General features: G+C 42.4%; 3 protein-coding genes across 7 annotated transcripts in view; 2 read left to right on the forward strand and 1 right to left on the reverse strand.

The window, feature by feature from the left end:
* Nucleotides 1–3294, reverse strand: part of S100PBP (S100P binding protein) — a 34770-nt gene extending 31476 nt beyond the window's left edge. For 2 of the 5 annotated variants that reach the window (XM_055573794.1, XM_055573790.1), the window contains exon 1: nt 3191–3292. The gene's annotated coding sequence lies outside the window, so the exon portion shown is untranslated. Of the gene's footprint in view, nt 1–709; nt 752–3165 lie in introns of all 5 variants that reach the window. The other 3 variants (XM_055573789.1, XM_055573793.1, XM_055573792.1) reach the window with 3 other exon arrangements.
* Nucleotides 1–27631, forward strand: part of ZBTB8OS (zinc finger and BTB domain containing 8 opposite strand) — a 305810-nt gene that overhangs the window by 153025 nt on the left and 125154 nt on the right. The window lies entirely within an intron of this gene.
* YARS1 (tyrosyl-tRNA synthetase 1) overlaps nt 3455–27631 on the forward strand; it is a 31262-nt gene continuing 7085 nt past the window's right edge. The window contains exons 1-8 of the mRNA XM_055573784.1: nt 3455–3696; nt 8296–8442; nt 8570–8745; nt 15805–15934; nt 18636–18716; nt 23912–24004; nt 25914–26049; nt 26520–26605. Of these exons, the coding sequence (XP_055429759.1) occupies nt 3640–3696; nt 8296–8442; nt 8570–8745; nt 15805–15934; nt 18636–18716; nt 23912–24004; nt 25914–26049; nt 26520–26605 (906 nt within the window). The 5' untranslated portion in view covers nt 3455–3639. The remainder of the gene's footprint in view (nt 3697–8295; nt 8443–8569; nt 8746–15804; nt 15935–18635; nt 18717–23911; nt 24005–25913; nt 26050–26519; nt 26606–27631) is intronic.

Genomic DNA, 27631 nt, shown 5'->3' on the forward strand with positions numbered 1-27631 from the left:
AAGTTCAGAGGCATTTAACGTACCAAGTATACAGAGCTAATATGCTAGAACAAGGATCCAAACCCAAGTCTAATTTCAAAGGCAATGTTTTTTCTTGCTTTTTCTACCATCCTTGTGATAGACTTGCCCAGAGTCAGTCAGCAAATGGCAATCTTCTACACTGAGTACACTCTAATATACTATGAAGGATGCAGACATCAAAGAGGGCTTGTGGTCCCTTGGCAAAAATGATTTAAGCCACTGTATTATGCACAGGCTCCACTTGATTTCCCAAGTGGAATGGAAGAATGTAGAAACGACCTGTGAATGTGGTCAAACCTCAGTGGAAAAAAAAAAATCATTGCTTGCTAACTTTACTGTGCACACACAGGACCAAAAGTCTCCAGAGCCACTGAAAGCCTCAATTCCTTTGCCACATGACATCCAGAGGCACAGATCCAGCTCTTCTGAGCTTTCCTCACAGAATGCTCCAATAGGTCTAACTTTGCTCTAAATTTGCATGCTCTTAGCATGCAAAACAATACCATAAACATATATTTAACTTGCACAAATCATTCTCTTTACAATTTTATTACCTCATTAAATTTTTTTAATAATAATTGAAAACATATGCAAAAACAACGTAATAATGAATACCCACATACCCATCACCCAGCCCCAACAACTATCAACCCGTTGCTAATCTTGCCCCATCCACTTTCCCCTTTACCAGATTATTTTGAAGCAAATCCCAGGCATCACATCATTTCATCTGTAAATAACAAAAATTCCTCATCATAAAATATCCAGTTCATATTTCCAGCTATTTTTAAAATGTCATATTTAAAACAAAAACAGTATCCAAGTAAGGTCCATACATTAAAGCTGGCTGATAAATCTTGTATTTTAATCTACAGATTCCCATCTTTTTTTTTCTAGCAGTTTGCTAAAGAAACAATAACGTAAACTGTGTATGGATACAAACATGGATATATTATAAAATTATAAAAACATTCCATTTCAAGATAGTGATTACTTCTGGTGGTGAGGAGGGAAGAGGAATGGTAAGGGGGCGAGAGTAGCTTCAATTCTTTTTGTAATGTTTTATTTCTTTAAAAATCACTAACAGGAAAAGACCTAAAACAATAAAGCTGAGTGGGGGTTTAATAGTACTCATTATTATGTTATATGGTGTAACTGTAACTTTTATATGCTTGAAATATTTACTAATAAAATCATTTTAAAATTAAGAAGCCAGTGGGGAAACAATGATTACATTTTGAAGTTTCAAATGTCCTCTCAAGTAAAATAGGGACCATCATAGTACCTACCTCATAAGGTCGTTGTAAGAATTATAAATGAGATTATGAATACAAAAGCAATTAGCATACTACAGGCACAATGTAAAAGATAATAAAGTGAAGTTCCACAAAGACGGCCTCAGTATTTGCCTGTCTGCCATTCTACCATCACCTGCCTTTCCTGGCACTTGCTTTGTAGTAATCTTAAATATGAAGATTCTGGGACTTCCTTAGCAATCCAGTGGTTAAGACTCCATGCTCCCAAAGCAGGGGGCTCAGGGTTCAAACCCTGGTTAGGAAACTAAGATCCCACATGCCACCACCAAAAAAAAAATTTTTAATAAAATATGAAAATCGTATTTTTAAAGGAAAAATATATTTCCCATCTCCCGTTTATCTCTTAATTCTCTGTGACCCTATTCTGTCCTTCCATGTCTCTCTCATCTGTCCACCCCCTTCTTCACACTTCAGTTTACCACCCCCTCGCTCTGTTCTCTAACCTGGTTGCAACCTCAGAAACCAGCTCCCTTTCTATTTTTATCGTACCCAAGAAAACCTATTGCCTTAAAACACAAAGCCTTATATTATTCAGGCCACTAAAACTGCAACACTAAACACAACCTCATACCCCTCTTTCAAGGCTCTAAAACCAAGACCATTACCAAGCTGGATCTGACAGGTTTGGCCAAGGGCAAGGATTATTTCCAAAAGACCCATTGATCTTTGAGCTTTGATTTCCAACCTTTGCTATGTGCAATACGTGTGAGACATACAGCATTAAAGACACTCGGTAGCCTTTATCACTCCATGAAACGGCATAAAGTTTAAGCGAAATTAAACTGAACTGCAATTATCTGTAAGAATTCTGCAGACACTGCAGGAAAGAAAAACAACTCGGGCTGCAAATCTCTGCTTTAGGTAACGGCTCACTTAGATAAGGGTGCCAGGACTTTCCTCCCACAGAAACCAACTACTCAAATGAAGCAACAGGTTTCTTTTTAAAAAGAAAATGTTTTTTAAATGATTTAGACAGGATTGCTAAAGCTTGAAGCCTCTAACAAACCCATCAAACTGGAAATCAGGTTGGGGCAGCAGATGGGCAATTCAATTACTTCCTCTCCCGGGCCCACCAGACGGTGCCAAGTGCCCGCTGTCCTGCCCTGGAAGGAACTGGTGGCACCTCCGATCCTCGAGTGCTTGATCGCAGTTCGCCCAACGCAGGATACGGCTTGGCCGCCCCAGCTCTCCCTAAGAAGCTCTATAGCCGCCGTACTGCACTGCCCTGCGGGCAGGGCCTTCGCACTTCCCTCCTCCCCAAAGATCAAGAATTCCCGCCTCTCCGCGGAAGGCGGGAGCAGCTCGGGGCTTGCTCCCCATTCCCCCAGCAGGAGCCAAAGCAGCCCCTCAGCAGAGCGGCGCGGTACACCCTCACCCTGCGGATGGCTGCCCGTCCCACACCTCCGCTCTCCCCTGGGGCGGGCCAGCCTCTCTCCGCTGCTACCCGCCCGCTAGGCGCGGCCGGAAAGACAGCGATTTTTTTGCCTAGCAACACCCTCCCGGCCTTGGAGCAGGGGGCAGAGGCAACCCCCACCGCCACCTCCAGTCCCCACCCCCACCGGGCACAGAAAACGGACGTCGTTCGCCCCTCTCGGGTAACCAGACGGCACCCTTTGCCTGGGCAGGGTGAGGGGCATCTATCGTCCGCCGACGTGAATGGGGGGGGCATAGACACTCCCCCCTCCCGCCGCCATCACCTCAGAAACGAAAACGAGCCCTTCTCCCAGCAGGGTGAAGGCCTCAACCCCTCCACGGGGCGGACGGCGTGTGCGGCCCTCTGGAGAAGCAACAGGCGCCCCCCTCCCCCTCCCAGCCGAGGCTCGCCTACCCCCGCTCCTCCCTCAGATGTTCACCTCCGGAAGCCGGGCCAAAGCCTAGGCGAACGACTGCGCCTCACTCCGCCCCCTGCGCCATCTTATCGCCCCCTCCCCGACCTCCCCCACCCCGAGGGTGCCGGGCCAGCGCCAGGGGGAGGGCAAACAGGCAATGATTGGCAGGAAACCGCCCCGCCTCTCAGAGGGTTGCGCCCGGCGCAGGCGCCGAAACCCCGCCCTCCACACCGCCTACCCCCACCTACGGGCTCCACCCCTTTTCGTCTCATCGACCCGCTCGACACTTGGCTGTTCCTGGCTGCTGGTAGGAGGAGAAGGGTGCAGGCGGATCAAGCCGAGCGACGAGTTGAGCTGATGCAACCTAACCTGGACCCGCGTGACAGTTTCCGGCACGCGGCAGCGGCGGCGGCTGCGACCGAGAAAGGGGCCCGGGTACCGGGCTAACCGCTGGAGACGGCAGCGACAGAGCCATGGGGGACTCTCTGAGCCCTGAAGAGAAGCTAAACCTTATCACCCGGAACCTGCAGGTCGGGCCTCGGGGTTGAAAGTGCGCGGTTGGGGGACTGGGGGCCGGAGGTCCAAGTGATCCTTAGCACCTCTTACGGGGTCCTAAGTAAGAGGTGGGACCCGGGATTCCGCGCCGAGGCAGCTCGGAGAGAGATTGCAGTCCCTGCTGCCGGTCGGTCAGTCAATCCATCACTACAGAAATCACAGTAGTCCCACCTCCTGAGTGCCATTACTTATGTTGAGCCAGGCTTTGAATCCACGCCACCCACCCTATTATGTGCCAGGCGCGGTGCTAAGGTGCTGGGGGGTACGTCAGGACCCTACCCTCCCAGAGCATGTCTGAAGGAAATCATACGTTTGCAAGGACCCAGGATCCAGACATTTAATTAAGTCTAAACTAGTACTGAAAGGTGCTTTACGCGGAGATCTTTATTAAAAGGAAGTTAGGAGGAAGGCTGAGGCGAGTGTTCAGGGAAGGCTGAGAAATAACCTCTAAACTGCCCTGAGGGATACGGATCACCTCTTCACTTTACCTATGTTTTGCTGGTTCCAGAAACTGCAGTAGTAAAAGTTAACCGGGATAATGGGGGTTAAAAACGCGTCAGGTAGAATAGAGGGAACCCAGGTCAAGAGCCAGAGAGGAGAAAGAACTCTGTGGTTCTGAGAGAAGGCTAAGTTGGAGTAAAGGAAGCAAAGTGCAGATCAAGCACTTAGAAAATATTTACATTGCTCATTCTCTTGACTCTCTCAGGCCTCTGTTGTCACATCATCTGTGGCCTTTATTTAAATAACAAACCCCTGCCACCAAAACTGCCTCATCCCTTGCTGCTGCTGCTAAGTCGCTTCAGTCGTATCTCACTCTGTGCGACCCCATAGACAGCAGCCCACCAGGCTCTCCGTCCCTGGGATTCTCCAGGCAAGAACACTGGAGTGGGTTGCCATTTCCTTCTCCAATGCGTGAAAGTGAAAAGTGAAAGTGAAGTCGCTCAGTCGTGTCCGACTCCTAGTGACCTCATGGACTGCAGCCTACCAGGCCCCTCCGTCCATGGGATTTTCCAGGCAAGAGTACTGGAGTGGGTTGCCATTGCCTTCTCCAACTTTATTGTATAGATATTTACTCTACCTTTTTTTGTTATTTCTCCATAGAACTGATCACAATCTGACAATATGGTACATTTTTCTAGTTTGTTTAGGAGGAGCAGGCAAAGACCAGGTCATGAGGGTGGTGTTGGCGATGTTTGACAGTGGGGTTTATTCTGAAGGCAGTTTTTCTCTTTTTATAAGGTACAATTCACATACCATAAAATCCACCCTTTTAAAGTGTGTGGGTCAGTGAGTTTTGATGTAGTCACATGGTGTTCAATTACCATCATTATTTAATTCCAGAGCATTTTCTTCATCAAAAATAGCCTGTACTCATTACTAATCACTGTTCAGTCTTCGCCTCTCCCCAGTCCTAGGGAACCACTGATCTGCTTTCTGTCTCTAATTTGCCTATTCTAGGCATTTCATATAAATGGAATCACAGTATGTGGACTTTTATGTCTAGCTTCTTTCACTAAGCTTAATGTTTCCATGTTTCATCCATGTTGTTACACTTACCAGAACTCTGTTCCTTATTACAGCTGAATAATATCCCATTATATGTTGGATTCCTGGATCGGAAAGATCCCATGGAGAAGGGTATGGCAACCCACTCCAGTATTCTTGCCTGGAGAATTCCATGAACAGAGGTGCCTGGCAAGCTACAGTCCATGGGGTCACAAAGAGTTGGACACAATTGAGCAACTAATACTACTTTTATATGAATATACTACATTTTATTTCTCCGTTTGTCAGTTTATGGACCTTTGAGTTATTTTCACTCATAACTTGATCTTTTTTTTTTGTCCACACCACACAGCATGTGGGATTTTTTTCCAACCAGATATTGAACCCACATCCCTTGCAGTGGAAGCACAGAGTCTTAACCACTGAACCAGAGAAGTCCCATTCTCGTAACTTCATCTTAACCAGAGATTCTTGCATGCTTCGCCTTAGCCAGATTCTTTGTTTCCTAGCCTCTCTCCATAAGGAGAGGTTAGGGAGAAACAACACACAAAGCTAGTAGCATTGATTTACTCAGGTTTTAAAGATTAAGTGATACAACCTTTCTTGAGTAGTAAAAACTCCAAGTGTCTGCATAGTCAGGGGCTTGAAGGATGCAGGATCAGCCTCCCAACTGGCTTGGAACATACGATTTTAACAAGTCCTGCTAATAGATATTAAACCAGCAAAACAATTTTCGTCTTTCACAGCTTCCAATAGTTTCCCCAAACCATCACCTGAAGAAACACTAAAATCTCTTGTCACAGCATACTAGCCTATTGGGCTTCCCTTGTGGCTCAGCAGGTGAAGAATCTGCCTGCAATGCGGGAGACCTGGATTCAATCCCTGGGTTGGGAATATCCCCTGGAGAAGGGAAAGGCTAACCACTCCAGTATTCCGGCCTGGAGAATTCATGGACTGTATAGTCCATGGCGTCGCAAAGAGTCAGACACGACTGAGCGAACTTTCACTTTCACTAGCCTATAAGGATTTTTCTAATATTGTCTTAGGGCAAAGGAAATTATTAAATAAACTATTTAAATACGCAAATGAGTTAATCGAATTTTGTTCTGAAGACCTCTCTGGCCTCCTTTTGCGGTGTGGATGGAAGAAAACGAATAGATTTGGGGGACCTGTTAAGCTATTACAGTTATCTTGGTGTGAGCTAATGATGGCCAAGACTTCGTTGGTTGTATAAAGATGGAAAGAAGTAGGAGGACTTAAGAGCTGTTTCAGAGTAACTTTTGCAACTCAGTACCATTTACTGCACTAGGGGTGAAACTGTAAGTGAAAAAGATGCCTGGGGAGTGAAGGAGAAAGGCGAAAGCGTGAGTTTAATTTTGAACATGTGATTGAATTAACTGGGTTGATAACAAGTACATGTTCTATATAGGTGTGAGCAGATTTGGTAGTTACTAGGGAGACCTGGGTTCAATCCCTGAGTTGGGAAGATTCCCCTGGAGGAGGGCATGGCAACCCATTCCAGTATTCTTGCCTGGAGAATCCCCATGGACAGAGGAGCTTGGCGGGCTACAGTCCATGGGGTCGCAAAGAGTCGGACACTGAGCGACTAAGCACAGCACACAGCACAGCTCATAAGTAGTAATTGAAGCAACTGAAGAGGATCAGTTACGGAGAATGTAAAGTAAAAAGAGATAGGCCCCAAGGATTGCTAACATTTAAATAATTAGGAAGACAAATAGCTGCAAAGAAATCTGAAAGACAGAAGCCAGAAGTAGGAGGAAAACTAAGAGTAAAATAGAGGAAACCCAAAGAGATTTCCATGAAGTGAAGACTAAAAAGTATTCATTCAATTTAGCAACTTGGAGGCCATCTATGATCTTAGCAAGAGCATTTTCAGTTGTGTGATGCTGTGTGGAATTCAGACTGGAATGGGAGATAAGGAATGGAGAGCAGAAGAGACACCTTTCAAGAAACTGGCTGTGAAAGGAAGGAGCATGAGCTGAAAGTAGTTGGAGGGGAAGATATGGTTAGGGACAGTCTCCGTTTGCCTAAAGTCACTGTCATTACACCAGAGTGGTACTAGCAACAGCACCAGCTTCCTTTGGTTCTCACTCAGCACTGAGAGCCTGGCTAGACCTCCCTGCTGGCTCTGAGTCTGGACTCAGTGAAACGTACCTTTGTTTTCCTTGTCACGATAAAGGATGAGCAGGTGGTGGTGTTCAGTTACTCAGTTGTGTCTGACTCTTTGGGACCCCATAGACTGCAGCATGCCAGGCTTCCCTGTCTTCACTGTCTCCCAGAATTTGCTCAAAGTCATGTCCTTTGAGTCGGTGATGCCATCCAACTATCTCCTCCTCTGTCGCCCGCTTCTCCTCCTGCCCTCAATCTTTCCTAGCATCAGGGTCTTTTCCAGGAATTGGCTCTTCGAATCAGGGGGCAAAGGATTGATTGGAGTTTCAGTATCAGTCCTTCCAATGAATACTCAGGATTGATTTCCTTTAGGATTGACTGGATCTCATTGCTGTACAAGGGACTCTGAAGAGTCTTTAGCACCACAGTTTGAAAGCCTCAATTCTTCGGCACTCAGCCTTCTTTATGGTCTGACTCTCATGTTTGTATATGACTGCTGGAAAAGCCATAGCCTTGACTATGTCAGCAAAGTGATGTCTCTGCTTTTTAATACGCAGTCTAGGTTTGTCATAGCTTTTCTTCCAAGGAGCATCTTTTAATTTCATGGCTGCAGTCACTGCAGTGATTTCGGAGCCCAAGGAAACAAAGTCTGTCACTGTTTCCATTTTTTCCCCCCATCTATTTGTCTTGAAGTAGTGGGACCGGACAACTGAAGCGACTTAGCAGCAGCAGCAGCAGTGGGACTGGATGCCATGATCTTCATTTTTTGAATGTTGAGTTTTAAGCCAACTTTTTCACTCTTCTTTCACCTTCATCAAGAGGTTCTTTAGTTCCTCTTTACCTTCTGCCGTTAGGGTGGTATAATCTGCATATCTGAGGTTATTGGTTGAGTGAGGTGGGACAGTGCCATTAAAGCAGCTCTTCTGCTTCCACTACAGGAGGTTCTTGGGGAAGAGAAGCTGAAGGAGATACTGAAGGAGCGGGAACTTAAAGTTTACTGGGGGACAGCAACTACAGGCAAGCCACATGTGGCTTACTTTGTGCCCATGTCTAAGATCGCAGACTTCCTGAAAGCAGGATGTGAGGTAAGAACTAATATTATAAACCGAGCAGTTGCCCTTGAGCAACGGCCAAAAGAGAGACTTACACCCTTGTTTGGAGGTGCTTGAATAAATTCACATTTTGGTGACCCCTTTTATCTTTTCTGTCCAGGTAACAATTCTGTTTGCGGACCTGCACGCATACCTGGATAACATGAAGGCTCCGTGGGAGCTTCTAGAACTTCGAACCAGCTATTATGAGAATGTGATCAAGGCAATGCTGGAGAGCATTGGGGTGCCCTTGGAGAAGCTCAGGTTCATCAAAGGCACTGATTACCAGCTCAGCAAGTAAGTGCTCCACCCTCCTCGCGGGTCTGGTGCTTCTAGTTACCACCTAGGGAGTCAAGGCACTCTAAATTTGGATTCGAAGGTGCTGGGCTCTCCTTGTTAAGAACCATCAAAAATTGTATACACTTTGTCCTTTTAATTCATCTATCAAAAATCTACTGACTAGTAAATGCCTAGGTACCATACTATTTGCTGGGAATATAAAAGTCACCACAACAAAGTCTTTGGCCTTGTAGACCTCACAGCATATGGGAAAGTGGCAGCCTCCCTTTCTCCTTCCAGACTCAGCAAATAGAAATAAAAGAAATGTGAAAAAAAAAATCATATTTGTAACATCAGCATTCATATAATTTTTTGCTCTAATTTTTAAAAAAGTATTTATTAGGCTCTGCCAGGTCTTAGTTGCAGCATGCAGGATCTTTAGTTGTGGCATGCCAGATTTAGTTCCCCGATCAGAAATCGAACCCAGGTCCCTCCATTGGGATTACGGAGTCTCAGCCACTGGACCGCCAGGAAAGTCCCTGTGCCCTAATTTTTTAGCTTCCAGTTTCCTAAGTAATCCTCCCTGCCCACTGCCTCATAGTCTCCACATTATTTTTTTAATCTTTCAAATAAGCCATGTATCTCTATAATGGTCGCTTTTACATTTAAACCCTTAGACCAACTTTTTAAAAGGTAAGCATTGTTCTATCCTATTTCACAGATACGGAAAGGGATTCAGATTTAACTTTCCCAAGTTCATGCAGCTAGTAAGTGTAAGGGCCATGATGTGAACTCAGATCTCTTGCTTACAAGTTGATTTTTATTTCATCTAACGTAATTTTCTTTATATTCCCCACTGTTGGACATGTAGAGTTTTAAATAAAGCGTATACCTCAGAGATATTGCAGGTTTGGTTCTAGACCACCTCAGTAAAGGGAATGTCACAATAAAGTGAGTCGCATGAATATTTTGATTTCCTAGTGCATATAAAAATATGTGAAAATATGTGTTGGACTTCCCTGGTGGTCCAGTGGTTAATACTCCCTGCTTCCACTACAGGGGGCATGGGTTCAATCCCTGGTCAGGGAAGTTCTGCATGCTGCAACTGCGTGTGGACAAAAATAATAAATAAATAAAAGTTATGTTTATGCAGTACTATAGTCTGTTAAGTGTGCAATAGCATTATGTCTAAAAAAGCAGTGTGTGTGCCTTAATTTAAAAATACTGTGTTGTTAAAAAATGCTAACCGTCATCTGAGACCTTGGTGAGTCATAATTTTTTAGCTGGTGGAGGGTCTCTCCTCAGTGTTGATGGCTGGCAACCGATCAGGGTGGTGGTTGCCAAAGGTTGGGATGCCTGTGGGCAGTTTCTTAAGACAACAATGGAGTTTGTCACATCAATTAACTCTTTCACAAACAATTTCTCTGTAATTTGTGATGCCTTGTGGTAGCATTTTACCCACAGCAGAACTTCTTTCAAAGTCGCAATTAGTCCTCTCAAACCCTGCCACTGCTTCATCAACTAAGTTGATACAATATTCTAAATCTTTGGTTGTCTTTTCAACAGTCTCCATTGCATCTCCACCAGGAGTAGTTTCTATCTCAAGAATCCACTTTCTCTGCTCATCCATAAGAAGCAACTTCTCATCCATTTAAGTTTTATCATGAGATTGCAGCAGTTTGGGTTCCACTTCTAATTCTAGTTCTCTTGCTCTTTCCATTATATCTACAGTTACTTCCTTCACTGAAGTTTTGAACCCTTTACTTCCACCTGTGAAAATTGGAAGCAATTTCTTCCAAATCCTTGTAATGTTGATATTTTGCCCACTTCCCACGAATGACAAATTTTGTTGCATTTCTAAAATTATGAGACTTTAATGTTGAAATTACTGTTTGAGCCACAGGCTGCAGAATGGATATTGTGTTAGCAGGCATGAAAATAATGCCGATCTCATTGTACACCTCCATCAGAGCTCTTGGATGACCAGATGCATTGTCAATGAGCAGTAATGTTTTGAAAAGAATCTTTTTCTGAGTTTTTGTTGTTCAGTTGCTCAGTTGTGTCCCACTCTTTGTGACCCCACGGACTGCAGCATGCCAGGCTTCCCTGTCCTTCACCATCTCCCAGAGCTCGCTCAAACTCATGTCCATTGAATTGGTGACACCATCCTACCATCCAACCATCTCGTCTTCTGTCGTCCCCTTCTCCTGCCTCAGTCTCTCCTAGTGTCAGGGTCTTTTCCAGTGAGTCAGTTCTTCACATCAGGTGGCCAAAGAATGGAGCTTCAGCTTCAGCATCAGTCCTTCCAGTGAGTATTCAGGACTGATTTCCTTTAGGCTTGACTGGTTCGATCTCCTTGCAGTCCAAGGGACTCTCAAGAGTCTTCTCCAACACCACAGTTCAAAAGGCTCAATTCTTCAGAGCTCAGCCTTCTTTATGGTCCAACTCTCACATCCATACATGACTATTGGAAAAACCATGGCTTTGATCATGCAGACCTTTATCTACAAAATAATGTCTGTGCTTTTTAATATGCTGCCTAGGTTTGCCATAGCTTTTCTTCCAAGGAGCAAGCGTCTTTTAATTTCATGGCTGCAGTCACCATCTGCATTTGGAGCCCAAGAGAATAAAGTCCGTCATTGTTTCCCCATTTGCCATGAAATGGTGGGACCGGATGCCATGATCTTGGTTTTTTGAATGTTGAGTTTTAAGCCAGCTTTTTCACTCTCCTCTTTCACCTTCATCAAGAAGCTCTTTAGTTCTTCTTCGCTTTCTGCCATAAGGATGGTATGGGCTTAAAATATTCAGTAAACCATGTTGTAAACAGATGTGCTTTCAGGTTTTGTTCCATTTATAGAGGTCAGGCAAAATAGATTTAACATAATTCTTAAGGGCCTTGGATTTTTGAAATGATGAATGAGCATTAGCTTCAACGTAAAGTTGTTAGCTGTATTCCCCCTAACAAGACAGTCGCCCTGTCCTTGAAGCTTTGTAGTCTGGCACTGACTTTTCTCTAGCTATGGAAGTCCTAGATGGCATCTTCCTCCAATATAAGGTGTTTTGTCTACACTGAAAACCTGTTGTTTGATGGAGCCACCTTCGATAATTTTCTTATCTAGATCTTCTAGATGACTTGCTGCAGCTTCTGTATCAGCACCTGCTTCTTCACCTTGCACTTTAATGTTATGGCTCCTTTTCTCTTAAACCTCATGAAGTCTGAAGTTAACAAAACCCCTATTGATGTTACTATTGCAAAAAAATTATAGTTTGATGAAGGCTCAGATGATGGATAGCATTTTTTAGCATGTATTTACTAAGGCATATACATTTTATTTTTCAGGTATGTACAGTTTTTAGGCATAATGCTATTGCACACTTAATAGAATGCAGCATAGTATAAATATAACTTAAATATGCACTAGGGAACCAAAACTTTATATGACTTACTTTATTGCAATATTCATTTCCTTGTGGTCATCTGGAGCTGAACCCACAGTATCCCCAAGGTATGCTTGTAACATGAAAGATCACGTATGACAATAGTGAAGAAGTTTGAAATATTGCAAGAGTTAACCAAAATGTGACACAGACATGAAAGGAACAAACACTGTTGGAAAAATGGCACCAATAGACTTGCTTCATGCGCAGAAAAGTTGCCACAGAAGAAACCCTTCAACTTTTAACAGATACAGTATCTGAGGCACAATAAAGTGAAGTGCAGTAAAATGAGGTCTGCCTGTACTAGAAAATTCACCTAGAATGCAGCTCAGAGATGGACAAAAAAGCTTTAAGCATGATTAAGTTATGGATAAGAACTTCTGTTTCCAGCAATCTGACAGACTAGGTACTCTGATCAACCTTCCGGCTGAAAAGTGTTTTTTTAAATGCTGGATAAGATATTTTTTAAGCCTTCTAAATGCTCAAATATGGGCTTCCCTAGTGGCTCAGACAGTAAAGAATTTGCCTGCAAGGCAGGAGACCCGGATTCAATCCCTGGGTTGGGAAGATCCCCTGGAAAAGGGAATGGCTACCCAGTATCCTTTTTTTTAAATCACAGTTTAATCTGGTAACAATAGGCATGCATGCATGTGTGTGTGCAAAGTTACTTCAGTCATGTTCGACTGTTTGCAGCCCCATGGACTGTAACCTGCCAGGCTCCTCCATCCATGGGATTCTCCAGGCAAGAGTACTGGAGCGGGTTGCCATTTCCTTCTCCAGGGGATCTTCCCAACCCAGGGATCGAACCCAGGTCTCCTGCTTTAGCAGGCAGGTTCTTTACCACTAGCCCCACCTGGGAAGCCCCAACTCCGGAATTCAGTCAGTCCATGGGGTTACAAAGAGTCAGACACGGCTGAGCAACGAACACAAGTGTTCAAATAAATCGATTGACAAATTGGTCAAGAATACTCAGTGGCCGGTAACCAAGTGAAGGTGGGAGCACAAAGAGGTTTGTATTTCAGTTAATCTAAGATGTTTTTTTAAATGCTGCTGATTAATCTAATGTACCTAAATTTTTAATAGTCATCTAGGTTTCAGAGATGCTAAATGTTTAAATAAATATGTCTTAAAATCTATAAAAGATGATAAGAGGAACACTGAAGACTACATGTGCCTTGAGGAAACTCCTTGAATTGTATGTACTTGAATTGTAGTTTTCGTGGCCTCACAGACCACAGTGGGAAAAAAGGAAAAGGTAAAACTAGAGTACTAGGCCAAGAGGCACAATATTTGAGTAGTAAGTGTTCCAGAAAAATGAAAAACAGACTCAGAGGGAAGGAAGTCATCGATGAAACGATGTAAGGACAATTAAAGGACATGAATTTCCAGACTGAAAGGGCTCATTGAGTGCCTAATACAATGAATGAAAATAAACCTACACTGAAGTGCATTATTTTGAAATTTTAAAGCACTGGGAACAAAAAAGTATATGCAAATTTCCAAAGGGACAAAAGTCACATACAAAATAATAGCAATCATAATGGTTCTGCACTTCTCCAAAGGGACACTGAAAACTAAAAGGGGATGAAACAGAGCCATTAAAATTCTGAGGGAAAGGAATTTCCAACCTAAAAATCTGTACCTACACAAACCACCATTCAAGTGTAAAGGCAAAATACCTGAAAATATTTATTGAAAAGAATTATTTTCAAGTTTTTGCTTGCCATTTGTATTTCCTTTTCTGTCAATCAAGTGTCTATGCAAGTGTCTTGGCCCATTTTTTTTTCACTTTTTTTAATAAAGTTTTCTAGATGCCAGGTCCTTTGTCATTTATATAGCATGGAGATAGGATAAACAACTGGAACAGAATAAACATAAACAACTGAAGCAGAGTTGAGAAATAGATCCTTACAAATATCGAAACTTGATATGTGACAGAGCTGGCAGTACAGGTCAGCAGAGCAAGAATAAACTTTTTAAGAAAAAAATGATGCAGAGATATTTAGCTATCCATATTGGGGGGAAAAATGATACCTTCATTCCAAGTGGATTAAGGATTTAACTGTTAAGGCCAAACTATAAAACGTTTAAAAGACAATATATAATAAGACTGTCCTATGATTGTGGGTTAGGGAGAATTAAACAAGACATACCAAAATACAAATCACAGGAAAAGATTAATGGATTCACCTTTACTACAATCGAAACCTTCACTACATCAGAAGTAAGATAAAAAGACAAGCCACCCACTAAGAGAAGATATTTATAACAATATAAGTGGCAAAGGAGTATTATATGTCAAAAACTGCAAAACCAGTTGTCAAAAATTGGGCTTCCCTTGTACTCCAGTGGTTACGTGTCTAGCTGCCAATGCAAGGGACGTGAGCTTGATCCCTCGTCCGAGAAGATTCCACATGGCTCGGGGTATCTAAGCCTATGCACCATAACTACTGAGCCTGCACGCTCTAGGGCCCTTGAGCCACGAGTACTGAAACCCAAGCACCCTAGAGCCCTCAAGCTGCAACAAGAAAAGCCACTGCAGTGAGCAGCCCGCGCTCCACTAGAGAAAGCCCACAAGCAGCAACGAAGACCCAGTGCAGCCAGAAATAAGTAATTTTTTAATATAAATGAATAATATTTTAATGGCAAAACTTTAAATAATGAGAATATTAAGTAATAAAATTGATTAAAAGCCACTTTGGAAACTAGTTTGACATTATCTTGAACTGAAGTTCAAGATGCAGATCACTTATCACACAGAAATTCTACTCCTAAGCATATATAAGGGAACTTGCACATATGTACCAAGATACATATATAAGAATATTTATAGCACATTGTTTAGAGATATAAACATACTATAAAACAGGACAGAAATACAAAAGTTCAGGCTAATGGTTACTCTGGAAAAGGAAGAAGTAGGATTGTGGAGGAATGCACAGGAGCCTTAGAAGTAATTAAGTCTTTTTTTTTTTTTTTTTTTTTTTTTGACTATACATGCGGGATTTAAGTTCCTCAACCAGGGATCAAACCCAAACCCTCTGCAGTGGAAGTGTGGAGTCTTAACCACTGGGCCACCAAGGAATTCCCTAGGTCCCTTTTCTTAAACTGAGTGATGGGCAGTCTAGTCATAACATTGTTCATTATTCCTTACATGTATTTAAGTTAAAAAAAAAAAAGACATGACGATAGACTGAGAAATTCTGGTGTTTATTTAATAGGCATCCAGAAGAAGAGAATAGAGGGGACTGGCGGAGAAGCCCTATTTTAGGAGTTAAGCAAAGAGAAAGATTAAAGATTAATTTAAATCCATTTTTAAAAAGGAAAAATATAAAAATTAAGTCGTATTTTCAGGAGAGGATGGACTGTTTACATTTAGAAACTAGCAGACAGAGATGGTCGGATGGCATCACCGACTCAATGGACTTGAGTTTGAGCAAGCTCCGGGAGTTGTTGAAGGACAGGGAAGCCTGGCATGCTGCAGTCCACAGGGTCGCAAAGAGTCACAGCTGAGCGACTGAACTGAACTGATCCTTTCTGAATGTCTTAAGATCAGGAGAGTGAATTAACAACACACTTTTAGGGTTGCATTGAGACCTGGGCCCCATCTTAGAGCTGTCTCCTCTTGTCTCCTCTCAGAGAGTACACACTGGATGTCTACCGCCTCTCTTCTGTGGTCACACAGCACGATGCCAAAAAAGCTGGAGCTGAGGTGGTAAAGCAGGTGGAGCACCCTCTGCTGAGTGGCCTGCTGTACCCGGGGTTGCAGGTATGTGGGAGGGATGGAGTCACCTATGACCTTTTCTGTTCTGATTCTAACTACTAGTCACAAACCTCTCTCTCAGCCCCAGTTAGACCAATGTCCTGGCTGTTCCTTCACCTTGCCAGAGGCCTTCCTTCCCCCGACGGCCCCTCCCCCAGACTTCTGGACCACTCTTTGACTTCTTCCCCTACCTCTCTGTCCTTTAAAATGCTTCTCATCTCACATAGCTTCTTACAGTAACCATGATCCCTTAATTGAAGAACATTAATTTTAGAGTGATGAGTGAAAATAAATTTTAGGCATGATCCTATTTTCCATTAAGCAAAACAAACACATCATATTTCATGTGTGTGCATTTTTGTATGAGCGTGGAGAAAGCATGAAAAAATTCAAACCAAGCTATTGATACTGGTTATTAGCTCAGGAAGATGGGATGAAAATGTCGATACTTTTCTCTTCCCTTGTATATTTCTCTAATGTTTGATATCAAGTCATACAAACTACTGTATATAAAATAAACAAGGTCCTACTCTATAGCCCAGGGAACTATATTCAATATTCTTCCCCACAAGGGAAGCCCCCTCACCAACTTCGTTCGTTGTTATTTCTTACCTGGACACTCAGAGCAGCTTTCTAGCTGTTGTCTTTGTCTCTAGCCCTCAGGCCACAACTCTGCACTCTGCCGTCTCACTGGTGTGATTTTCTGCAGTACATGAATTGTGGTTCTTCCCTCCTTAAAAATCATTCAGTGGCCAGGATGATGCTTGGTAGCCTCACATGACGTTCAGTGTCCTGACCAACTTTTCTAACCTCATCACTCACCACTTCCCACATCCCTTGGAGTTTATGCTTTTTCAGACTGACTCAGTCATAGTTTCCTTAAATATTTCACACCTCTGTGCCTTCTCACATTCTGTTTCCTCTCCTTGGTGAAAAACATCTATATGTTCATCAGAACCAATCTCAGCCCACAGTCTGATTCTAGGAAGCCTTCACCACCACCAGGCTGAACAGATAGAGATAATCATTTCTTTGTGTTAGCATGTTCCTTAAATGAACATGTAAGTTAGCCCTTGTCATGCTGTATTGAAATGACCTGTTTATGTGTCTTTCTCCTGCCGGGGTCCAGCCCCAGCAGGATCCAAGGGTACCCTCAGGATGGACGGCGTCAGTGAATGAATGACACAGGGAGGCCAAGCTTCGGTGAGCGAGGCCCGTAACTTTATTTTCAAAAGGAGCTTTTATACCCTAACTTATACATAGATGGAAATGAAAGATGCAAGGTCAGGCAGAGACAGCCCAAATACTCCAGCAGTTTTGCCCTTATCGAAACCAGGGTTTTTTTCTGTATGCCTTTCCATAAACAAGGGTCTTATGCTATGTACATTATCTTCTGGCCTGGAGGCCTGTTGACATTTTATGACCCTTTTTTGATAAAGGTTGATCAATCAGAAAACTTGTTTTCCCTTGAAGTGTTTTTTCTTTATATTTCTAATCTTTGTCAGCCTCAGAAAGTACTAAACAGAGTTACATTCTCACGGAGCAAAGGTGCAGTGAGTCACAACAAAGAAAGAACTTATTAGCTCAAAGGTCTGATGTGGTTAATACCAAGGCTACTACTTGTTTCTCTTACATTACAACTACATTAACTAATGCACTCTCAGGTACACAATAGATAAGGGATATGGGAACTTGGCAGCAAGTATTGGCCCAATAATGAAGCCCTTTACTAGTATTATTCTAATAATTTTTCACCCCTTAAAGGACGCTATGCCCATTAGGACTTTTAGAATGTTTAGCCTTCCCGTGCCTTTCATGGTTGGGAAGTTGTGAACGATCATGTGCGTTAGTTGTAAAAGTAAGGCAAAACCTGTCAAGCAAGCTAGAATGCCAACAGAGGGGTTAGAATAGAAATATTCCTTTCATGTCCAGGAGACTTATCAACTTAGAGCCCTAAGTTGATTTTCTCCAGAGAAAGGTGGTCGGGGATAGCCCCCTGCTAATATCAGAAGAGTGGTTGAAAGGCATAATTACTTAGTAAACAGTAGACAGACAGATTTTGGTTTCAGGGTAGATGCTCTAGCGGGTCCAGGGAATCCCTTGAGTCCTGATCCGCCTTTGCCTGTCAGATCTTCTCCACATGACCTTTGTCATGGGTGGGATCTCCCGTGGTGGCTCCCAGCATTCTCCCCAGCTAGTTAATTGACTTCATGAAGGCAGAGTATGGGTCTGGGTCTGACTCATGTCCACAGGGTTGGCACTAGGCCTGGCATGTAATAAGTGATAGTAACTGTTTATTTACTAATTCAGTCTTGCCCCTTTTTTCTGAGCTCTCACAGCACTTGCTTCTTAATGCCAGTTATTTGACACTTGTCCCAGGCTGCCTCATTAATTGGGTGCCTTTAATGTGAGTATAGTTTTGTCTTTTTCCTTTCCTTCCCTTCCCTACAGGATCATGAGCTTCCTGAGAGCAGAGACTCTTCTTCTTATTTTTTAACCCTATAGTATCCACATGGAGTGGAGTTCACAGCAGGCACTCAGCAAATGTGTGTCCAGCTCTTGAAGCCAGCAGGAAGACTGAGTGCTGCTTATTTGCTTCCTGGTTTACTTTTTGAAAATTCTAATGGTTTTCAAAAGTTTCTGATTTCTTAGACCCATGTCGAAGAAATAACAGTAGGAGTTTATGCTCGTATATTTCTTTCCACAGGCCTTGGATGAAGAATATTTGAAAGTGGATGCCCAGTTTGGAGGTGTTGATCAGAGAAAGATTTTCACCTTTGCGGAGAAGGTTAGTGTCCTCTTTCTTGTCTTTTTTCTTTTGAGTTGCAGAGGTATACGTTAGAGTTTCTTTCTTTGTTTCTCTTTATTTTGTTTTATGTTTTATCTGGGTCAGGTCTTAGTTGTAGCTTGTGGGATCTTCGTTGCAGTGTGCAAGCTCCAGAGCACGTGGCTCTCCAGTTGTGGCCCATGGGCTCAGTGGTTGCATCTCACAGGCTTATTTGCCCTGCAGCATGTGGGATCTTGGTTCCCCAATTAGGGATCAAACGCACATCTGCCGCATTGGAAGGCAAATTCTTAACCACTGGAACACCAGAGAAGTCCACATTAGAGTTTCTTGAATGTGCCAGTCCCAGCAATCATATGGTATGGTAGGTATTATTCTCCTTATTTTGCAGATAAGAAAACTGAGTGTAGAAAATAAAAAAGATGTCCAGTATCACACAGTTAGTGACTGAGCAGGAACTAGCATTCAGGTCTGTCTAACTAAAAAGCCTGTACTCTTGCTGCCACCAAAAAGCTGCCCTCAGACCTGTTGGATTTTCTTCTTCTTCTTTTATTCTTCCCCCGTCCCTTGCTTTGTTTTTCTTCTTGCCTAATAGCTCAGTTTCCAGGGAAAGGCACCACCAGATAGAACTATTGTTCTTTCCAGAGCATTTGGTCCATATTTCTCTGAATCTTACATAAACCACTTGTCTCTGAAATGAGGTTTAACAGGGTTTAGAAGAGGAAATCAGCACAAACCCCTAATAGTTCTTTTCTGGGAAATAACTTGAATAAGTTGAAAAGGGCTTTTGAGAAGTGGTTGGTATTTTTGAAAGCTTCTCAAAACCTCATGTTGGCAAGGGAGTAGAGAAAATACTGCCAGTGAAAATGTAAATTCCTGATGGGTGATTTGATGCCTCTAAAGTGTTTCTACACTTTGTCCTAATAATAATTACACAAATGGGTCCTCAGGAAATAATTTTTAAAGTGCAACTTGGTTGGAGTGGAGAGAGGGGGGAATGTGTAGCTTGGGAGTTCCCTGGTGGTTAGGATTTGGCACTTCCACTGCTGGGGCCCAGGTTTAATCCCTGGTTGGGGAACTGAGATCGTGCAAGCCATGCTGAGTGGCCAGAATCCTAAAATTTTTTAAAGTAAAAAATTTTGTAATTAAAAAAATAATAGTGCAGCTTGAGTTCTGTATGGAAGTATTTATCATGTTATCAATTTAAAGCCCACTCTAGTATTCTTGCCTGGACAATTCCATGGACAGAGGAGCTTGGTGGGGTACAGTCCATGAGGTTGGAAAGAGTCAGACACGACTGAGCACACACACCACAATTTACAGCACAACTTAGAAATAAATTAGTATTCAGTGGCAAGGGATTAGTTGAATACGTTAAGATAAACCCTCCAGTGGGATATAACATTTTAAAAAATATTTTATTTATTTATTTATTTGACTGCACTGGGTCTTAGTACAGCATGTAGGGTCTAGTTCCCTGACTAGGGATTGAACCTGGGTCTCCTGAATTGGAAGTGCACTGTCTCAGCCGCTGGACCATCAAGGAAGTCCCTATATACCATTTTTTAATGGTTTTTGGATATATTTAATAAGTGGGGAAATGTTTACAATGTAAGGCTTTTACTATTATTGAAGTATTTTCTATTCCATTTTATCTGTTAATTTTTTTTTTAAAGAAGAAAAAAGGGTTTTAATTGTAGCAAAATACAAAACAAAGCACTGTTATAGCAACTAGTACATGTAAGAAGTATGCAAGGCACTTAGCATAGAAACAGCAAGAAGTCTTATCCATGTAAAGAAATTCTATATATATGTATAGAAGGTCCCCTGGAGGAGGGCATGGCAGCCCACTCCAATATTCTTGCCTGGAGAATCCCATGGACAGATGAGTCTGGCAGGCTACAGGCCATGGAGTCACAGAGTTGGACACGACTGAAGCGACTTAGCACAGCATAGCATGCATATATATATACACACATACAAAATAAATTAGCATATTGTTAGAAGTCAGCCATGTAAAAAATAGATATATGTGTGTGTATATATATATTTTCAAATATATTTTCTCTAAGAATATTTTTTTCTTCTCAACTTTATTTTTTTTCTTAATATATATTTTATGAAGTATAGTTGGCTTACTTTTGAATCAAACCTTTTATTATTCTAACAGGGATACAGCTGATGGCCTGTTTTTGTATGACTTAGAAGCTCTAAGAATGGTTTTTGTATTTTTTTTAAGGGTTGTAAAAAAAAAATGAAAAAAGATAAGCAATAGAGACTATATATCACCCAGCAACCCTAAAATATTTACTATCTGACCTTTTACAGTAAAGTTTTGCCCAGCCCTGTCCTAGAGATTACATGTCCTTGTAATTCATTATAGTTAGGTGTTTTTACCACTTCCCAACAATGCAGTTGGGAACAGTTGGAACTTCCCAACAGTTTTACCTTATTTAATGCCCTGCTGCCCTTTGTGCTATTGTCATATATTTTAGTTTTATGTATATTTTAAATCCCAAAGACCTGTTTATAATGGTTTTCTAAACAGTTAGTTTTCATGTATATTTACCACCACTTACCCTTCCTGATGGGCTTCCCTAGTGGCTTAGCCAGGTAAAGAACCCACCTGCTAATGCAGGAGACACTGGTTCAATCCCTGGGTCAGGAAGATCCCTTGGAGAAGGAAATGGCAACCCTCTTCAGTATTCTTGCCTGGGAAGTCCCATGAACAGAGGAGCATGATGGGCTACAGTCCTTGGGATCTTGAAAGTCAGATATGACTTAGCGACTAAACAACAACAACCACCCTTTCTGATACTGTTGATTCCTTCTTTCGGTTTTGTGCTTCCATCCGAGATCAGTTTCCTTCAGCCTGAAGACTCCTTTGTATTTTGTGTCTGCAGTGCAGGTCTCAGTAAGGAGTTCTTACAGCTTTCTTTTTATCTGAGAACATGTTTTTTTTTTTTGTTTTGTTTTTAACTGTCTTATTTTGTTTGTTTGGTAGGTTTTTAAAGAATATTTATTTATTTGGCTGTATTGGGTCTTATGGGCTTCCCTGGTAGTTCAGCAGTAAAGAATCTGCCTGTAATGCAGAAGACGCAGGTTCAATCCCTGGGTCAGGAAGTTTCCCTGGAGGAGTGCATGGCAGCCCACTTCAGTACTCCTGCCTGGAGAATCCCATGGACTGAGGGAGGAGCCTGGCAGGCTATAGTCCACAGGGTTGCAAAGAGTTGAACATGACTGAAGTGACTAAGCACGCACACACGCACACTGGGTCTTAGTTTAAACATGTGGGTCTTTGTTGTGGCAGGTGGGCTCAGTAGTTATGCCCTGGGGCATGCAGGACATTGGTTTTCCATCCAGAGATCTAACTCTGAACTTGTATCCCCTTTTTTGTTCCTCTGTGTTTTAGTTGGATATTATCTGTTGACTTTTCTTCATGTTCATTAATCCTGTCTTTTGTTGAATCCATCCAGTATTGTACTGTGCCATTTTAGAACTTCCATTTGTTTGGTGTTTTTTTTAAATAGTTCTCTCTTATATTTCTCCATCTTTTATCCATTTCATTCATCTTTTCCTTTATTTCTTTTAACACACCAATTATAGTTATTCTGACATCCTGATCTGCTTGTTCTAGTATCTGGATTGTTTCTGTGTCTGGTTTTATTGACTCTTTCCTCTTGTCTGTCAGTCACTTTTTTTCTGCTTCCCATTTCTTATAATTTTTTATTGTATCAGGGACACCATAAATATGCTATGGTTGCTCTCAGTGCTGTGTTTTCTGTAGGCTATTAAATTACTGACTCATCACTTTGATCCTGTCAAGGGTGGATTTTAGGCTTTGTAGAATATGTCTATTTCAGTTTGCTCTTACTCCTATGAGGTAAACCTTACCTTAGGATGTGGTCTTTCTGCGGTCTCAAACTAAAATGAAACCTCAGGGTGTTCACAAAGCCCTCTGTGGTTTGATTGAACCTAAACTTCAACTTCTGCCTCCCCAGCACTGTACAGCCCCTAAAATTTGCTCAAGTCTCCAACCTCCCAGAGCCTGTTCTCTGCTGGGCTTCCCTATGTCTCTCTGAATTCTGGCACAGTTGTGATTCAATTAAGAAAGCAATGGAGGGGCTTCCCTGGTGGTCCGGTGGTTAAGAATCTGTCTTGCAACGCAAGGGACACTGGTTTGATCCCTGGTCCGGGAAGGTTCCACGTGCCATGGAGCAACTGAGTCTGTGTGCCACGACCCCCGAGCCCATGCACTGCAGCTACCGAAGCCCATGTACCTAAAGCTTGTGCTCCACAGCAAGAGAAGCCACCCCTTGCATCGCAACAAAAAGGAGCCCCCACTTGTTGCAACTAGAGAAGGCCTGCATGCAGCAACAAAGACCCACTACAGTCAAAAATAAATAAATAAATAAATTTTTAAAAAGAAAGCATTGGAGCACTTTGGGACTTTTGGAGGGCCTCGTCACTCTGGCTGCTGCTGCTAAGTTGCTTCAGTCGTGTCCGACTCTGTGCGACCCCATAGATGGCAGCCCACCAGGCTCCTCCATCCCTGGGATTCTCCAGGCAAGAACACTGGAGTGGGTTGCCATTTCCTTCTCCAATGCATGAAAGTGAAAAGTGAAAATGAAGTTGCTCAGTCATGTCCAACTCTTAGCAACCCCATGGACTGCAGCCTACCAGGCTCCTCCATCCATGGGATTTTCCAGGCAAGAGTACTGGAGTGGGGTGCCATTTGCCTTCTCCCTTCACTCTGGAACCCTTTCCAAATCCTTAGCCTCCTTACATCCTCTGTCTCCTCTGCTTAGTCAAGACTGCTGCTCTCTGCTTGGTCTCTTTTTCTCAGCACTCAGTTTGAAAACAAAAATGCCCTCAAGGAGAAAGCCAAGGTGGGTATGGGCTCACCTTGCTTCCCTACTCTCCCCATTTGTAGCCCTACACTGGTTGCTATCTAATAGAGTTGTTTATGGTGGGTAGAGTAAGTCCAATAGGTTCATGATGTAATACTAATAGACAGTAGGGAAAAAAAGCTTTGTTCATATTATGATCACCATTGAAAAGTTATATATTCAGTAGAAAAAAAGATTGGAAGGCATACATCAAACTGTTAAGTGACAGGCCAGGTTAGATGAGATTGGAGCACTGAGGAGGAATTTATAATAACATCTGCTTTTGTGTGTTTCTTTCTAACTGCTTAGTACCTCCCTGCACTTGGTTACTCAAAACGAATCCATCTGATGAATCCTATGGTTCCAGGATTAACTGGCAGCAAAATGAGCTCTTCAGAAGAGGTAGGTTATGAGTCTGACTTGAATTGAGAAATCTTTAGCAAAAGATGAAGAAATTGAGGACTAGAAAGAAAAGTAACCTGGCTAACTAAAACACACAAATATTTAAGCTATAAGAAATCTTAAGTTATCCAGTTAATTCCAGTGGTTCTTGAGTATTGAAGCAGTCCTCATGGGATCCAATTATAATTTTAAGTTTTACTGCTACTAATAAGAAGTACTAATAAGAAAGTAGTTTCTTCAGCCATGCAACTATGACAGAGTTCAGCCTTATTAATGAGAAGGCGACAGTTGCATTTCACCAAGTAACATTTTTTATTTAGTTTTTAATTTATTTTAGAGTATAATTGATTCACAGTGTTGTGTTTCAGGTATACAGCAAAGTGATTTAGTTTTATATATATATCCATTCTTTTTCAGATTTTTTTCCCACATAAGTTATTACAGAATATTGGGAAGAGTTGCCTGTCCTTGTTGACAACAGTTAGCACTTTGATTCTTACGGTGATATTTAATATGATGGTTTTGATAAATATGGTGTCTTAACATTTAAAAGTTCTGCTTGGGGAAGGTACACTTTTGTTCTGATCACTAAGGGCACAGAATAGAAGGATTGGTAGAACCCAAAGATATGGAAGTTTGGGTTCTGGGTTCACAGACATGGCTGATCTTTAGAATCACCTAGGGAACTTTTATAAAAGAGAGAGAGTATGTGTGGAGTAAGGCGCTGTCCTTAGAGGTTCTTTTTTTTTTTTTTTTAATATTTATTTATCTATTTGGCAGTGCCAGGTCTTAGTTGCAGCACACGGGATCTTTGATCTTTGTTACAGCTTGCGAACTCTCAGTTGCAGCATGTGGGATCCAGTTCCCTGACCAGGGATTAAATCCAGCCCCGCCCTGCGTTGGGCGCGTTGATAAAGTGGCTCTGGGGAACAACCCAGGAATCTTATTTTCTTTCATAGCCTACTAGTTGACTCAAATTGAAGTCATTTTTGGACATTCATCTAGTTCTTCAAGTCTGATTTCTGGATTATCCTATTTGGTTGTGTTTACCATGTCTTCATCCTAGAAATAGCACCAGCATCAGTTCCAAAACGTGACTGCATCAGAACCACATGGAGAACTTTTAAAAATGCAGATGCCTGGGTGAACCCCAAGAAATTTTGATTTATTAGCTTTGGGTGGGGCCCAGTAGTTTATGTTATTTTAAGCACCCCAGGTGATTCACATCCAGTCCTATGTTGATTGAGCTTGGTAACCACTGGACACAAATGAGCATGAGCTCACTCACTCCAAAATAAGAAACAAAGCCTACGACCCTATAAAGGACAAAGGCTCTAAATAATACCTGGGGTTGGTGATTGCCGGGAAACGTCTCCTCACACATGGCGGATGGCAGTTTCACGTGGTGTATGCCTGTCGGAAAACAGTTTGGGGCCCAGCAGTGTTTGGTAGCTTAAGGAAGTAATCCTAGAGAAGGCAAGAGGACCTCTGCAAAGAGGTTCGTTGTAGCATTGTATATAGTTTGTAAAGATGAGAGCAAATCTGACAGTTTAGAAACTGCTAAACAAATTATATTGTCACTAAAAATTAGGAATATAATACAACATAAAATCTACAAGTGAAGACTAGGTAGCCACTCGAAAGTACTTATGATATAGTCCCAAGGACATTTATTCTCCAGATACAAATTTGCGATGATTCCGTATGCTACAAACAAGGCCTGGGAAAAACAGAGAAAAATTAAAATATTTTTATGTATTATAGTGAGTGGTCCTTGACTCCAATTAATTCTGCTCTTATTAAAGTCATTTAATATTTAAATCTTTGTCCAAAAAATTAAAATACAGATGAGTTGAGCATATTCTCATTTTCAACCACAAGAGGTCCTCCTCTCCTCCCTGGCTTCTAGGAGTCCAAGATTGATCTGCTTGATCGGAAAGAGGATGTAAAGAAAAAACTGAAGAAGGCCTTCTGTGAGCCAGGGAATGTGGAGAACAACGGCGTTCTGGCCTTCATCAGACATGTCCTCTTTCCCCTCAAGTCTGGTAAGATACTCCCTGTTTTCTTCTCAGAGTTTAGGCTGAAATAGCAAAACCAGTGCCGGGTCATCCCTGTGGCTTGTCACAGTCTTCCTCCAGAGACTGGCTTCTCTGATTCTCTGCTCTGATTTCTCATACGTTAATGTGTGATTGAAGTGGGGATCATTGAGATGTCTGTGTGTTTGTTACCAGAGTACCTTCTAAGTGGGGTGTCAGGGTGGGCATGAGTAGTAGAAACGAAGGGGGCAGGCATGGGGAGTAGAGAAATACAAAAGAGATGTAAGACACAATTGTTTCCCCTGAGCTTGGATGCTAGCTGGGTATACAACACTCCCACTCATCCAGTTTAAAAAATAATAAAATACTGTACAATTAAGTTTAAAATATATGGCAGGAACTACAAATACACGTTTGGGCCAGGGATACTGACTTGCCATTGTCTGTGAGTTTGTTGGCATGGATCGTTTTTCTTACAGAGTTTGTGATCCTTCGAGATGAAAAATGGGGTGGAAATAAAACCTACACAGCTTACTTGGACCTGGAAAAGGACTTTGCTGATGAGGTAATACCAGGGGAGGATAATCCCCACTGAGCTCATTCTGACAAACCCCTCCGTGTGGCCTCACCAAGTTTCTCTCTGCCATAGGGCTCTGTCAGGATGATCCCGAGGCTGTATATTTTGTTAATGGCTCAGATGAGGATTCAGATGGTTCGTGGAGTAGATTAGCAAATGGCAGAAAGCTAGTATGTTGGTGTCTTAATCACTCTCCAAAGGACTTAACCTGGAATGAAGGACCAAACCCAACAAGATGAAGCATTTCAGGTACCAAATCAAGGTTCAGAAAAGAGACACGACTATAAAAGAACAGAGAAAGAATACTGTTCATTTCGACAGTTTGAAGACCTACTAGGTGCCCATGTGTTTGGCACCATGCTAGGGGCTGACATTACAAAGAGAATTAAATCTTCATGAAGCTCATAGTCCATAGGAGAGGATGACATGTAAATAAATGTCATTTACTGCTTACTGTACCATGTATGCATGGTCCAGAAATAGAACGGGAGGAAGTGACTAACTGGCTGTCAGGGAAAGCTTTGTGGAGGGGATAACGTTCACACACTGTCTCACTCATTAGGGGTTCAGGAAACCCGTGAGGGAATTCATTGTGCGAGACATGGTAAGAGGAAGCAGTGTGGTATCTAGGGACTCACAAGTGGTTTAGAGTCTGACTGGAGTCTGCAAGGTGAGGAGGCCACTGTGGGAGAGGAAGACAGGGCCAGATGATAAAGGAAGGGAGTAATGACTATATGGTGGATGAAATGGGGGTCTTGACTGGCTCTGAACATGGTCTGAATCGGCAGTATGACAGGGCTGTCAGAAATGTTCATGAGGTCTTGGCCTCATCGTCAGAAATGTAGACTCCAGACCAGGGAGTTGATCATTCAGTTCTCTGATGTTCTGAGTACCTTTGGTAAGATACATGTGCTCATCTGCACTAACAGTTGCCATGGGCCATTTTGGTTGTGTTGGACTTTTTGTGAGGTTTTTTGTTAAATAAACCTCACAAACATAAATTTTGTAATGTTC

Source organism: Bubalus kerabau, chromosome 3, assembly GCF_029407905.1.
Source record: "Bubalus kerabau isolate K-KA32 ecotype Philippines breed swamp buffalo chromosome 3, PCC_UOA_SB_1v2, whole genome shotgun sequence".
Lineage (NCBI taxonomy): Eukaryota > Metazoa > Chordata > Mammalia > Artiodactyla > Bovidae > Bubalus > Bubalus kerabau.